Source organism: Thermobia domestica, chromosome 2 (assembly GCF_964235325.1).
Source record: "Thermobia domestica chromosome 2, izTheDome1.hap1.1, whole genome shotgun sequence".
NCBI classification, from domain to species: domain Eukaryota; kingdom Metazoa; phylum Arthropoda; class Insecta; order Zygentoma; family Lepismatidae; genus Thermobia; species Thermobia domestica.
The window spans coordinates 78816776-78833860 of record NC_137455.1 but is presented as its reverse complement, the minus strand read 5'-3'; the positions used below and the strand labels follow the sequence as shown (position 1 = coordinate 78833860).

The 17085-nt window shown below is 37.0% G+C and overlaps 1 protein-coding gene across 1 annotated transcript in view; it reads right to left on the bottom strand.

Moving 5' to 3' along the window:
* The window catches only part of LOC145673171 (transmembrane protein 234), a 29150-nt gene that overhangs the window by 7524 nt on the left and 4541 nt on the right, over nucleotides 1-17085 (bottom strand). The window contains exons 2-3 of the mRNA XM_081742619.1: nucleotides 16231-16382; nucleotides 6966-7032 (exon numbers count right to left, since the gene is read on the bottom strand). Coding sequence (XP_081598745.1) covers nucleotides 6966-7032; nucleotides 16231-16382 — 219 coding nt within the window. The remainder of the gene's footprint in view (nucleotides 1-6965; nucleotides 7033-16230; nucleotides 16383-17085) is intronic.

Here is a 17085-nt window from a genome sequence, read left to right as displayed (position 1 = left end):
ACTAACACTGTGAGCAGCTAAGCAACACAAACTGTAAATAGCTATTGCATTCTTAGTAACATTTTTCACGGACACACTTCTTCAACGTTTGGCTTTATTCCAATTATCGTTTAACGAAAGTCAATAATTATTAAAGAATTGCAATTGATCGGCCCCAGCCCGGTCCGACCTGAAGAGATATCAGTGTCGGCCAGCCCAAAGAAATAACAGATCGGCCCGCCCAAGCCCGGCCCGTGCAGATCTCTAATATCTACATGCTGGATTTATACACAAGGCTTGAGCCCTCATAAGGGAATCTTCATCTATGAATCCATGAATGGAACTTGCCTCCTAAGTAACAATTTGTATGTCAGTGTGAGTTAATTTCGTGGTGAATGAAATGCAAAAGGAAGTTGTGGACCCTTAAAATACAATAGTACGTGTACATATTGAATGCTCTGCAATTTTGCAACCGTTGGATAGAACTTATGCATTTCCAATTAAAATTTGATAAGTATTATTCATGTTTTTATTGCCTTTTTTCCCCAACTTATAATTAGAAGAAATGGATTAAATTAAAATAACAAATGTAAAGAAATATATTTTTATGATGATCAGGAAGTAATTATTCATAGGACATTACAAATTCGTGAGATGGGAAAATGATTTCCAAATGGTTTGCTTTACACGTCGATATGCAACAGAATTCAGCTTCCGTCACAGATTACAACCAAATATTTTACTGAAATTGCTTCCCCTATTTTGCTGGGTAAGCTTCGACATGTCCCCAGGATTTGACTTCACCTAGGTGATTTCCAGAGTGAAGATGAGATTTATTAATACCTGTTTTCTTATAGGGGACCCTTAGGTGTCTCCCCTAGCGTTAGGAGAGATTTATAAATACAGGCCTTGGACTCTTAACACTACGTGCTGATTTAAAAGTATCTGATTTTAATGTTAGTTATGCACACGAATTTGAAGTAAACAAAATCATAGTTTTTCTTTTCTGTTTTTATACTTCATTATCTCCAACTTTTTTTTATCGTAGTTCTTTGGTTCTCGCTTACGGAGACTTCTTTTTTGATGACTGTGATAAAAGAACATACACGGTGCATTCAATAAGTTTCGGGACTTCTCAAAATATTACACAGAATTATGCCAGAAAAATGTATTACCACGCAAGTTTTCAACATACGTCTATACTGGCGCCACGCAGTCGTAGAGATGACCAGACTGGAACGCCCGAGGCAAGTCGTCCACTGGAATGCTCTTCACTACTGTAGCTACATTCGCTTGAATCGATAACATTTTCAAAACGCTCCGCTTCCCATGACAGATTTAAGCTTAGGGAAGACCATGAAGTCCGTGGCTCAGCCAAAGCAGGCAAATGAAGGGGAGGTTAAGGATTGTGAGTGTTTTTTGGCCAAAGCTAACGCACAAGAAAACTGGTGTTGGCCAGCGCCGAGTTCACCTGGGATATTTTTGATGCTCAAATGAAAACAGCGTGTTCAATATCATGAAATAACTTTACCCGATCGAAGTATGTTAAACGTTACCAATTTATTCCTTTTCATAGTAGCTCCTAAAAGATAACTTTGGCAGATGTGCCTTGTTAAACACAGATGTCAGGAGTTTATACAGAAGTGAACAGTGATGACATGTTGAACAGTATTTGTGTGAGTTTGTGTGTGTGTGTGTGTTTTGCTGATAATTGGAAAACATGGTCAGAGGTAAGATCTTAAGTATACAGACACGTGCTGGAGTCATTATAATTCATAATCTGGGCTTTTCTATTTGTCATCTAGGTTCCACGCAGAAATTGACTGCATCTATTGTTGGTGCAGGAAAGAACATGGACAGAAATCGAGCTAGAAGGCATCGTATTACTCACGGGCAAAAGATCGTACTATTGTAGTATCTAGTAAAAGAAATAAGCTTACTACACTGAAATTTCAATCGGAGTTTAATCGCAGTGACCCTACAAAAATTTCAGTTAGTACTACAATGACGATTAAAAGTATTTGGATTCTGGGAAAGAGATGCGGTACAGAAATCATTCCTACGGCGTGGAAACAAACAAAAGACTTCAATGGGCCTTGAAGCATAAAAATTGGTCAATAGAGCAGTGAAAACATGTGTTATGAATGGATGAGTCAAAATTTCAACATTTTGATCAGCATCGAGTTTGTTAGAAGAACTGTTACAAATAAAATACAACTGACTTTGTAACCCAGATTATTAAACATGGAAGAAATCATGTGATGATTTGGGGATGTTTCGCAAATTTTGGAGTTGATTCGGTTTACAGGATACAAGGAAAACTGGAGAAAATTGGTTATTCTATTTTAAACAGACATACTATTCCTTCATGATTGCGTTTGATTGGTCGCGGATTCACTCTTTAGCAGGATAATGATCTGAAGCACACATTTAAACTTTGCTCTACCTCCAGAAGAATCAAACCAAAGGAGATATTTGTATCATGAGATGGTCTCCCCAGTCTCCATATCTCCACCCCATCGAGCTTCTCTCGGAAGAGCTGGACAGGAGTGTACGAAAATACTGTTCAACATCTGTTGATGATATGTCTGACATTCTGAGAACGCCTGGAATAATATTCCAGATGAATTAACTAACTAACTCTATGGCCTATGGAACCCAGAGGTTCAATGCCGCGTTCATAAAAGTTCTTCACTGACTTCTATCCTTAGCTAACTGGGTCCAGTTTCTACTTCGTATTCCAATCTTTGCGAGATCCATCTTAATATTGTCCTCCCATCTGCGCCTAGGTCTTCCTAATGGTCGTTTTCCGATTGGTCTTCCAGTCAAGATTTTAAAAGCGTTTCTACTTTCTTCCATCCTAGCTACATGGCCTGCCCACCTAAGCATCCTAGATCTGATGACCCTAACAATGTTGGGTAAACCGTAAAAATATGTAGTTTCTCATTATGAAGTTTCCGCCATTCCCCATTCCCGTTCCTCTTGGGTCCGAATATTCGCCTCAGGATCTTGTCCTCAAATACTTTCAGTATATGTTCTTCCCTCAGGGTAAGCGACCATGTTTCGCAATCATACAGAACGACAGGCATGATTAACGTTTTATATATTTTAAGCTTAAAATTCCTGGACAATTCGCGACGACCGGAGATTTTGAACTGAATAATAACACAAATTTCCTGCTTTTAATCGACTTTTAATTTCTTCGTGAATATGGTTTTCGTCTGTTAATATTGATCCTAGATATTTGAAACTATCTACTTCATAAAAAGTATTATTTAATATTTTAACGCATCTATAATTTGCCATTTGCATATTTCAGATGAATATCTATAAAAGCTTGACCCGATTGGTGAAACGTGTGATAGCGGTGAAGATGAGTTTATTTGATGAAAACAACATTTAAACAATTTGCCAGTTGTTCTTGTTGTGTAACGTCAACATGTTATTCTGATGTCAAAACTACATTGTGTTTTTAAACAACCAAGTATATTGTTCAAAACTGCGTTGTAGTGAGTGTTGAGTGATTTAAATCAACTTCGTTTGAACCATGATTTTAAACCGCGGTATAAGTCAGCTTAAAAATAAAAAAAAAAAAAAAAAAAAAAAAAAAAAACTTTTTTAAAATCTTTTTAAACACCTTTTGCATAGTGTAACACGAAATAGAAAAGGAAAGTAAGACATATTATTTCATACATTCGTTCACCTCCTGTGTTAAACTTACCTGCTTACTATATGTAGTTTTAATTTGCGAATATAAAGAAACAAATAATCAGTATTGTAAAATATTTCAAGTACAATCGCTTGGAGAGTGCGATATATAGAGACGCTGGGGAATCTCAACTTGTTTTTCTCACAGTTGTACAATGGAATAGTTGTCAATACTTGTAAAAGTATGCGAAGAAAACTGACTAGTAACTGATTCAGTTGAACAGATGGTCTCCAATCTGGCACTAAAAGTAAAGCTGAAGATGTGTTATGTGATTTTAAACATATAGCTACAGCACTTGATAAAATGCAGAAGAACTGCACTATAGAAGAGTTGGTAATAAGAATATGGAAAGATCTTGAATGAAGTTGGAAGGATCAGATATTCCCAAACTCTTCTTCCTTTGATTTTGAAGTTTGAAGATTAAAAAAAAAAAAAAAAAAAAAAAAAACTATTTAACGAGCCCTATACTGATTCTACACCAAAGATACAGGTCAAAGTATGAACGGTGGAAAAGCCACAATCTCAAATAGAGGAATAAAAACAATTTACTTCAAATTATCGCAGTTACTAAATATAATGTAATGCATATACAGCTGCCATTGAAAAATTGTTTAAATTTGGTTTTGTTCAATCATCGCTAAGAAACGTTTGGAAACCGAAATGTCTGTTAAGCCGGTAGATTTTTTTTAGAGTTGCAACAACAATCATCAAGTTGGTAGCTAGCTGCATACATGGCATATACAAGGAAGGTTAGATAAGTTTCCGGCCTAACGCAGTAAGTGAACTCATATTTCAAAATACTTATAGTATGTTATGTAACTATATTTTAGAGGATGATTTGCAAAAAATCGGAAATGTATTTCAAATACTTCTCTTTTGTTGCAGGTTTGAAGTAGTCATGGCGGAGCACCTTGTGTCTTTTACGACATGTGAGAAGACAGTAGTCATCAAATACCTTTACTCAAAGAATATGGGAGCGAAGAAAATTTTTGATGAATTGACACAGACAATGGCCAATAACTGTCCTTCATATACCATAGTGAAATCGTTGGTAGCGGAGTTCAGGAGAGGCAGGAGGATTTCCGAAGATAAGAAGAGGACATAGGAGGATTACCGAAGATCAGATCATGTGAAAGACCCAAAACAGTGGTGACCGTGGAAACTGTGAATCGTGTGCACATAATCCCTGCAGACAGACGAACTTGTCTGTCACGTATTGCAGAGACCGTAGGGATCAGTGTGGAGCGTGTGCATTACATCGTGCACGAAGAACTGCATGAAAAAATTGTCGGCAAAGTGGGTGCCCAAACTCCTCACAGCTCATCAGAAGTGGACAACACGGGACTGTGTATAGAGGGTGTTGCGACGTTTTTCAGTGAGTGCTTCCAACTTTATTAAACAAATTGTTATTGTTGATGAAACGCAATTATATGTGTATGATCCCGAGAGAAAAACATAGTCTATGTAGTGGTGCCATAGTGGGTCACCAAGACCGAAAAAATGTTGCAGAGAAAAATCCGCTGGAAAAGTGATGGGTGTCATTTTTGGGGATTGTGAGGAGGAAATACTGAGCAAATATTTGGAAAAAGGCACTACATTGAATGCCAAAAAAATATATATATGTGAACCTGCTGAAAAAATTGCATACTGCATTGAAGGAAAAGATGCGAGGAAAATTATCCAAACCGGGTGAACTTAAGTTCGATATCATTGACTCCCTATTCTCCAAATTTGGCTCCCCTCCCCAGACTATTATCTTTTCCCAAAACTTAAGATGCACCTGAAATGAACTGAATTTGGAGACTAATGACGTCATAACAGCTGCAGAGGTATCGTTTTGTAGCACAAGACAAAATGTTTTATTATCATGGGATAGAATAGCTGCAGCATCGTTGTATTAAAGCGTGTCAACCTAAAAGGCAGCTACGTTGAATAAAATGCTATCACTGTGTACTTGGCATCATATTTTCACTTCGAGGCGAGAAATTTATGTAATCCTCTCGTGCGATTGACGAACTAATTGAGTTGAAATTACATACTAAGTTTTTTTCTTTTTTCTTTTTAATAAGAAAATGACAAATGGTTTGCGAATGGTAGTAGAAAGGGACAGAGTAAAGAATAACAACTATGGTTTCTATTTCTATTAGTATCAGTGACTGCCAGTATTCCTTGATGTATTGTAATAAGTTAATAACCTATTAATGTATAGGAAATTTGAAATGAAATTTGTGTTATATTCTTTTAGAAAATCCACTTATTTGTGCAGCATTCTGTGAATTGCTTTTCACTTTCGCTAAAATTACGAACGTTAAGTAGCAGATTTGTGTCGTTCTCAATTTACAAAACCAGAAGCTTAGTAAAAGTAATAAAGAAGGCAAAAGTACAACTACAATAGTACATCTGTGCATACTACTCCTTTATGTAGATGAGTTGTATTTAGTATTCTAATATAAATACTACACTTCAAATTAAGTTTTAATATATATAAAAATAACTTATTTAAACTATAAAAACCGACTTAATTCAAATAAACCGATTTTTTTATTTTAAAACCTGTTTCTTTTCTTTTTTAAAAAAAATCCTGCTTGTTGTACAATCTCAATTTAATATTTCATTGCTTTTTGATCTGTCCAGAAACTTTTAACCGACACTGTATGCAGAAAACTAATGTGGTATTATATATTTCTGGCATTGTTAAATATGTTATTTTGAGTTAGTCCAGAAATTTATTGAATACACTGTCTATGAAGAACCAAATGACCAAGGTGAGAGAACTGAAGATCAATAGTATGAAAAGAGAAAATGTTAATAAATAGTGTTATATATCTAAAATCCAAAGGAAGAGAAACATTGATATGTAACAGCTGATTTTAAGTCAGTGCACTGTTAAGTTTTAAGAATCAATGGAAATTGTTGTGCGTCACAAATTTCAAGAGCCTGATATGTTACTATATCCCTCATGATGCTAGACAAGCCGGCGAAACGACTGTTGGGAACACACAATTAATAAGATATTACAGTACGGAAGGTATAACGTCGTTAGTTACCCGCAAAAAGTTGTAGTGACGTTTATGGGGAGTTTCCAGCTTGGTTACTCGTGACTTGCTGAGCGCAGTGATTGGCCGGTTGTGATTGGCTATCCTCTTACCACACCCCTAGTGACAAGCAGATCCAAGCGCGGAAAGCCAGCGACGTTATACCTTCTGGACTTTACATAGATCTAAATTCCCACCAATCTTTATCAAATATACACTATTTAACGTTATCGTGTACTTACCTGTATCTCCTAGTGTAAAGTAATAGAGTATGGATCCAGCCTGGTTAATAGTAAATGGAACCCAATACTGAAATCAGACAAGAAAAATATAACTTTTGCTGTGTTGTGCTAATAAAAAATAAATAGCCCACGTCGCTTGAAAAGCCCAAGTTCGAGCGAAATGACTAAACCTTTTTTAGAGTTTTCTCATATTCGCTATGAAAGACAGTCGCATTGTGCTACATGGCACAATTGCGTGTGGTCGTCTTCTGCACAGCGACTATATAAACGTTTATAAATCAATGTGCTAAGTTGTTACATATTTCAATAAAACAGCGAATTTCATTAAAGCCCCTGTTATACAATACTAATAAACGTACTGCATAAATAATGGCATATGTTCAGGTGTCACTTCGTGGTATGACTTCCATGACAGAAGTAATTTTCGATATATATATATATATACATAGGCGCCGACTTTGGGGGGGCAGGGCACTTTTGGCCCCCCCAATATTTAAAGGTGGGGTCCTCGCCTCCCCCAATATAATCCAGTTGAGGAAGAATTACCAAAGAGGAGCAAGAATTTCTGTCGTAAATTACGTCGTGCCTTTAATTCAGTATTAGGAACAGCCTTCTTACTCGATAGAAAGCACCGTTTTCAAATTGACGTTTAACCTTTTTAGGATTTCCACTTTTTGAGGTAAATTTTAGACTTTCACTCAAACCGCTACTGCTTCCTTACTATTTATCGTAGGATCGTGGTTCATACCTCGTTTTTCTCAGGATAGATCATACTTTCCAACGGTACCACTGTCTTGTCCGTATTATACAGCAGAAATAAGAAAATTGAAAGAAAAACATTATATTTTTCGAAAAAAAATCGAAAGTTTTGTGCGCCTCTGGCCCGGGCCTGGGTTCACATAGGGATCTGAATCTTTAAAAAAATCTTGTTATATATATAATAGGTGCGCAAAATTTCGTTCTTGTATCTTGAAAACTGAGGTCGGGAGAAATTTTTGAAAGTCTGAAGGTGACCCATATATGTATATAAATAGAGGAAGTTCGGGTATTATGGAATAGTCGGATAATATGGAATACCTCATTAGCTCGCCTGTGATGTGTTGCTTCCAAGCGGAGAGGAAAGAAACTACTACCTCACTTCCCCATGATGCTCTACAGTCAATCTCCATGTGATTGTGACATTCGTTATGTTGGTAGACGTGAAAATCTGATTTCTTATTCAGGAATACTTTTACAGGTAAGTGGTTTACAACCTGTATTTTCCTATTGAAATGTAATAGATCAACAATTCTTTGTTTACTATGACGCTGGATATACAGAGTAGTAGTTTGATAAGCGCCATTATCCTATACGCCTTCGAATGCGTTAAACAGCTCTTTCGTTTCCAAGCTGGCGTGGAGTGTAATATGGAATACCCGCAAGAAAAGCATGGTATTCCGTATTCCGTATGGTATTCCGATTACAAAAATATCTATCGGTACTGGGCAATTAAACATACATTTATGATGACAACAATGCTAAGTGTATTTTTTTATTACAGCAAATTGTCTGATGATACAAGAGATGAGCTTGGGTCCAGCGTTCATCATGTTTAATGTGAGCACACAATGACTGCGCCGATCCTGAAGCAGAGTATTATATTTATGACTTTTGCAAGTTATCACAATCAGTTATGGCTTGGCATTCAGAATTTTCATATATTGTCACTATATTCATTGTATATTCAACAGAAAACTTTTTTCTTTTCTATATAGCATTTGTATTCCATATTACCCGACTATTTCATATTACCCTCCAAAGTGGTTTCTTTACAAATTATAAATTTTATCTACCCCTGTAACGAAACTTCTTTATCAAGATATACATAAATAAAGCCAAATATGTAAGGCGTATACTTGTTTTCCTTTTTGTTTCAATGTGCAATTATTAACTGAGTTACAAGCGAAACAAAAATGGTATTCCATAATACCCGAACTTCCTCTATATATACCTAGGTATAAAATATTTTTTTAAAAAATGTACTGCGTCATTCCTATTTAGCCCAGAATCATAGTTCAAACGCCATTTTCTTCAGTATAATAAGCCCTTTCCAACGGTATCACTCACATGTCCGTATCGTACACCTAAACCTAATTAGGGAAAAGCTCAGAAGTATTTTTGCAAATCCAACCAAAATATTTTGCCCCTCTGGCCTAGCCTGGGTTGACGTAGGGATCTGATTTTTTTCTAAAAATACATTGTTATGTACATAATACGTGTGCAAAATTCCAAACTTGTATCTTAAATACAAAGGGCAGAAAAATTGTTGAAAGTCTGAATTTAGGCTCTCTTTCTTTATACACACATATATACGTATATGTGTGTATAAAGAATACTTATTATAAAAATTTACTGCGTCATTACTATTTAGGCTAGAGTCATGGCTTAAACGTTATTTTCTTTAATATAACAAGCCCTTTCCAACGGTGCCACACACATGTACGTATCGTATTCCTGAACCGGAAAAATCGGGAAAACTCAATTTTAAAAAATCAGCCTCTCGGAACATTTGCGGCCCTCGTGCCTGGACTCGCCTTCACGTAGAGATCTCAGAAAAATTTGAGAAATATCCAAAGGTACATACAATTCCAATCTGATATCGTGAAAACTACAGGCGTGAAATTTTTTTTTAAATTTGCCTTAAGAAAAAGTAAAAAGTCACGCCCTTCCTCACCCACTTGGCGCAGCCAAGTTGACCATCTGGTTCCAAAACGCATCTGGGGTGTTCTTTGGTCCATCCTTGACTTGGATAGATGCTGACTGCCACAGCCAATTATCGGTGCTGACTGCCACGACTGTGGCTGATTGCAAATATGAAGGTGCTGACTGCCACGAGCCTGGGAGAAACTGTATTTGGAAAGAGAGAAATTAATCCCTCATACTAAATTTATGATTATTAGAGAATAATTAGGGATTAGTTTAGTAATCATCACAGCAAATCTATGTGGCATCCTGTAAGTTACGAAGTTGCTCACTAAGTGGAACGACATACGCTTGGATGTTTATAAAGGAATTGTCTTTTCTGTTATATGTACAATTTGCACATTTCATTGTTTAAATTAATTGTTTTATTGTATTATTTAATGGGTATGAGGGTCTGAAGCCAGCTGACAAGGGAAGTTTGGGAGAAGCACTCGCCTGCAGAGAAATAAGCATGCCATTTGAAGGACCAATACATGCTGATTACAACGGGTAATAAAACACCTGTACGTTGAGAACTGTTCGAGATATTCAGCTTAGAAGTTTATATGAGAAAATGAGTGGATGCACGTTTCAATGCGTTAAGTATTCTCTCCCATGGCGAAGAATGATGGTTTGAACTTGCTATTGCTTGATCACTGGGGTCCATTCACAGACAAATTGTCCATTACAAGTTGCATGACGGATGGCAAAGACCTAATGGTTGAGAAGATACCAAAGAATTGCACACAATTTGTGCAACCATTTGATGTGTTTTGATTCCGATCAAAGATTATGGCAGATTTGTACATAATATGAAACTTCATCTGGACGCTATAATGTACCAACGAAACAATCAAATAAAGTTCGTGTCCATACGGATCACTTCCGATCACCGCTATACATTGGATTGTTTCAGTTTGCGTTTTACAAGGCAGGTTACGAACAAATTATAGGCCTATAACTTTTGAATCACTTGTCGAATTTGCTTTTTGCTTTGGTTCTGCGAACTGTTCTCTTGACGGATGCAACGAAATTGCACATATAAAATGTTCATGGTGCAAGGGAGTATTTTGCCTGCGTCATTTCTTCATAAAACAGAAGAACAACAGTGATCAATTTTCATCTCTAACCTATGATTATTGTGAACAATGTGATGACTAATTGTATCTAACAAACCCGTTAGTTATTGCGAAACACTTTTTTTTTTCTGTTACTTCCGATAGCTTTCAATTCGTATGTCAATATTAGTTACTAATTATGTTGAACTTAACGCGTATAAATGCGTATATCCCCATTTTCTCATATAAACTTCCAAGTTGAATATCTCGAACCGTTCTCAACCGTACAGGAATGTTATTAGCTTGTTGTAATCTGCATGAATTGGGACTTTAAATGGCATGCTTAGTATCTCTGCAGGCGAGTGCTTTATCCTGAACTTCCCTTGTGAGGGACAGCCAACAGTGCTTTTTTGATGGAACTTTCAAGAGCTGCTCGAAACAATTTGCGCAGCTGTACACGGTTCATGATGACATAGGGAGTTTAAGTGAGAATACATAAATCGTACCAATTTTGTACGCACGGCTCCCTTACAAAACTGAAGTACACTCATGTCCAAAATTATTGTCGCATATCTATAGCTGTAGTACTTTTAATACTGATATGTGTATAATCAGGAAATGTATATTTGTGGTAAATTTCATAGGGAAAGAATTATAAATGCGAAAATCATAACGAGTAAAATAAAATGTAACTAATGGACAAGAAAAAATTATTTTCGTTTTATTGTTCTTATCTGTTTGCTCTTTTGACATGAAATTTACCACATACTTGTCTTTGCCGATTATACACATACTAACATTATAAGAAATACCGGGCGAATTCGTTATCAAATTATATTACTAGAACAGCATATTTATAGTCATGCGACTATAATTTTGGACATGAGTGTACATACAGAGACCTGTTTACCTTTGTTAGGTGTTTGTCTGAACAACACGATCCTAAAGTTTATCTAGTTTCTTTCATGCTTCTTGGCGTCCGGTAATGTTACGTCTAGCAACTTTCTCTCAGGCTCGTGGCAGTCAGCACCTTGATATTGGCAATCAGCGCCAGTCGTGGCAATCAGCACCAATAATTGGCTGTGGCAGTCAGCACCCCACCCTTGACTTGACTAATAAAAAAACGACTTAAGTACCTGTTATACAACCTAAATAAGAGGGTAAAGACCATAGTACGCCATGGTAACAAATGTTACCAAAAATCCTAAAAGAGTTAATAGAGCACTGAAGCTTCAATCAACACTATGGTAACACTGACATAAGAAGTAAAGATCAATGTGGTGCAGTGAAATTCCCAGAATTTGAACTTGAATTTGTTTTAATGCGTTTACACAAATTTGACTTAGGTCATGAATTTAGCAGCGGAGCAGATGCAGCAGACCGAGATCTGGAGGGAAGAAGACTTTATCCAGCAGTTGATAGAAAACGACTGAATATGATTATATATTTATTCATTGTTTTGGCCCCCCCAATATTTTCTTCAAGTCGGCGCCTATGTATATATATATATATATATATATATATATATATATATATATATATATATATATATATATATATATATATATATATATATATATATATATATTATATAGATAAATAGATAGATATAGGACGTATTATTATTTATTTTCCAATGACTTTACAATACTTATAATAACCATTTATTTATTGAACTAAGCTATTATGCGTTTACTTCAAATTTCATTTGAAAACCGAGAAACTAGTAAGTTCAAATGTTTGTAAAGTGATGTTAAGCATTGGCAATAAGGTTTATGGATATAGACGGCTATGATTAATTGTGTCCTTGAGGAATAGTACCCCAAACCTTTTCATTTCTTTAACATTAAAATTTGCATTAAAACACGTGGAAATTCACCAATGAACAATTACGCATTACATAAATACGCTACATGGCACAAATGTGTACGACACAATGACAAGGTCTCTTTCGAAGGTTTCGTATTTTGCCATCCAGAGACAAAATTAGAAAGTATATCGATGTACACTACTAAATTATTAGCTCTTAAGCTGTAAATATAGAAATGTATCTCAGTCTAGCGAAAAAAAGGGTTTCTTTACCAAAGGCATGAATTCACTGGGCCCCAACTCCAGAAATTTAAAGAAATAACCTCAATTCTTTCTTTCTTTACTTTTAATACGATTCAATTATTCAAATTTCTTCACTTCAAGTTTTTAAGCTTTGAATGAGGATATACTTCATGTACCTAAGTACTTGAGGGTATATATACATGAGGGTATTTAGAATGAAGTGGTAACATATCTGGGAAATGAAATGTATAATTACTCATGTGGTCATTGTTGCATTCCTTTGATGTTGTCCCCGCCTGCCTGATGAATACATTTTCAGATATCTGGCAGACGTTGCATACTGTTGGCTGACAGCCCCATTTTCTGAGAGAGTTTCGGGAAAACGCCAAAGGCATACACACCAATGTTGTAAATATCATGGAAACGTTGTCCGCGACGTGGTTCTTTAATTTTTTGAACAAATCAAAATCACAGGGTCTCATATCCGGGGAATATGCCAGGCGCTCCAGCATCTCTCAACTCCGTCGTCGTAGGAAAGTCTGTACCGCAAAATATAACATCTGGTGTTGTGAAGCAGAATTCATCCAGACTGTAGGATATGTGTTTGTTTGCGTCACAATGCTGGCCGCACGGTAACTACTGATGGCATTTAATGTGAGAGGATAATGCCTTCCTGGTCATAGAACATTATCATCATGACCTTAACGTTTGCTGGGTCTTGTTTGGTATTTTTCGATCGTTAGGATGCCGACTGGAGCCATTCACTGGACTAGCATTTCAATTCTGATTCGTAGGATCTCCCCCATGTTCGTCAATCGCAATAATGAGGTTCAGAAAATCAACATCTTCCTAGGCGTAATGTTCAAGGTATAAGCGTGTACATTTCTACTGTAGTCACTTTTGCACCTCCGTCAGGACATGCGCACCCATCTGACTGCAATCTTACGCAGCTGCGATCGTGTGTTAGCATGTGGCCGTGGCCCATTGATGCAGATGCAATATTCAGTTCATTAGCCAGTTTACTACACATACATTGCCGATCATTTTTAAGCAATATTCCAAAGCTTTCACATGACGTTAATCCATAGTCGTTTGAGTACGACCCTCACCATGTTCTTTGTCTGCCAACCGTTGCCCCGCCTCGAATGCCGCAGCCCATCTCGCAACCTTCTTATAAGGTAAAGCACTGTCACCACATGCCTACTGTAATCATTTGTGGATCTGACGTGCACTTCGACCTCATGCCACCTGAAACTTAATGAAACACGCTGTTCTGCATGGGTAAACATTGTTTAAGGCGGAATGTCACACGTACCTTTCTTTAACAGCATCCACTGACCAGAGATACCATAATGTGGGAACACAAAATGTCGACACGATCGTTACACTGCCCAGGAACACACTACATTGTTCATTTGTCTCCCGGACAAACGGCAATCGAATCACAGTAGTGTTGTCACTTTAATCTAAATGACCTATATATATATATATATATATATATATATATATAGAGAGAGAGAGAGAGAGAGAGAGAGAGAGAGAGAGAAAGAAATAGATATACTGGTGTGCAAAACTTAAGGACGAGATAGATAAAGTAACATAAAATTACGTAGTCAGTGGAATAAAAGCCCGGCAGCGTGGGATTCTACACGTGCACATGGAACAAGATATCGCATCACCGTGACCTTAGCGCCGAAAGGTTCTCCTCCCCGTACCCGAAGCAGTTGAATGGTCAGGACGAGCTAGTGTGTGTCAGTTAGAGAGCTGCTAAGGCGCATTGTGGTGGTGTTACTCACAACAACATGGCCCGGATACAACATCTGGATAACTTTATACGGAGGAGAATGAACGGAAACTGGAAGAAGGTTGAAGTGTGACGTGTGTAACCCACAGTTTGTCATTGTTCAGTGTTGTTTCACGTGCATGAGGTGCATTTTAAACGACAGGCAATGTTGTACGAAATAGAGGTGATGGTCGATCACGGTCAACTATGGCAGAGGACGGCCGCTACACTGTGAAACAAGCAAGAAGGTAACAACGTCAAACAGCGGCTCCAATTGCAAACATGTCTAAGAGGACTGCAAGTTGCCCAATTTCAAACTTAACAGTGATATGTCAACTGCATGGAAGTGGTCTTTTTGTCCGACGATCATTCATTACACTGTATTCCGCTGATATCACATACCGGCGCGTCGCATCGTTTGCGGTGGTGCCAAGAACATCAGCACAGGATCGAGGAAGTTTGGTATGAGTAGTGATTCTAGACGTACACTCAGCTGGCGAGAGGTGGAAACACACAACAAACCCAGGAACATTGTCGAAGATGATCATTTTGGTAGTCCGGTGTTCCTGTGTGGGGAGGCAATGTTGCATGTGCATACCGACCTCCCAATTTTTGAACGTGTTACACTCACCGGTCAATGCTACTATGGCATTGTACTCCTTCTCCACGTGCATCTTTTCAGATGTGCAGTTGGCCCCAACTTCTTTCTGGATGATAATTCACAACTGTATCGAATAGCGCGGGCGGTGGAGCTCTTAGAACGAGGGGATATTCAGTGAATAGACTTGCTTGCCTATTCCCTCAACTTGAATTCCATCGGGCACGTTCGAGATGCCATAGGGAGACGTCTTCCAGCTCGTTCAGATGCACCAAGGACCATCCAACCGTTGTCAGTAGTGCTGGTAGAGTAATGAAACTCCACACTACAACTTATTACCAACTTTGTTATAGGCATGGAGAAGCTGCAGAGCATGTATTGCTGTCCGTGGTGATCACACACTCTCTCAAGGACAATTTTACTCTTTCTGTAATGTCAGGTGGGGGGTCATGAATAGCAGTATTTCAGTGTAAGGTATTGCATCCGTATAAAAGTGCCATTTTTATTCTTCTATTTTTTTTTTTCTGTAACATACTGTAGCACTACTTTCTATGTATAATTCAACTTTCAAAAATTTACGCCACTTGGGAGTGACACAGCATGCGAACTTACTTTCGTTCTTATCTTTTGCACACTAGTGTGTGAATGTGTTTCAATTTCAGTCTGGTGATCGAGATTGTAAATAACCACTGTACACACACACACACACACACACAAAAAAAAAAAAAAGTATAAAAGTTAAGGTACACCAGTCTGATGTATCTTGGATTTGACCAGCATACAATTCTGAAATAATAAATTCACATTTACAGTACACGAAACATAATACATGTATTACTGATTGACTAACACATTAATTTTAGTTGATTAACACATATTTAAATAGAACACTTTATACGTTTTTGAAATATTTTTCTAAACCAAGTTTTTTAAAAACGTCATCGACACCTACTACAATCTGACATTTCTAATCACATTTTCTGAGCATGTGCGCTTTTCTTTAGTGCTTCGGGTCAATCCTGTAAAATTCCCATTTTTGTTCTCAACACTTACTTTCCAATTCAGTATTAAATATTTGATTTCTTTGAAGAATTTGATGACTGCATTATTTTCTTGAATGTTTTCGATTCCAGCACATCCCTGTTTAATAAGTGGATTTGTCACTCCCCATAATAGGCTCACTATTACCAGATATATCGAGGACTCTGAAATTATATTTCAAAAATTAGAATTCGGATAAGTGCAACACAACTACTTAAAATTTATCTACAAGTAATAAATATTGAATTTATAGTATACAAGTATATATAAAAGTAAATTTAAGAAAGTAAAGAATAATGATATAGATACAGACTTACTTTTCATTTATTAATGTAGGAAGCAGTATCAAGCTACGACGGGTTCTAGACTGTTTTTGGAAGAATGAATAGCTTATAACGATATTTTTTTCTTTAGCTTTTCCCATTCAGGTGGGGTTACCGTTTTTGATGACAGTTCGCAATAGTGATCTATTTAATTCCATTTCGACCGTCAATCCTTTTTCTCTCAAGTCCTCGTCCACTAGATCCCGCCATCTTCTTTTAGGCCTGCCTCTTATCCGTGGTCCGGCCACCTTCATTTGCAGGACTTTTCTCCACGTATTCTTCATTACTCCTCTACATATGTCCAAATCATCTCAACCTCGATTCCTACACCTTCATTACCACTAAAAACACTAAAAATCTGACTCTTCATACAAAAATATCGGACTTAGCAGTACAAAATTGTCACTTGAATACTATGAGAAAAAAAGAAGTAAAGAAACAGTTGCCCACGAATACAAGAAAGAAGACAGAAGTCTAATGCATCAACAAATCAAAGTTATGGAATAAAAAATAAATGAAATGGTGAAAAAAAAAAAAAAACATT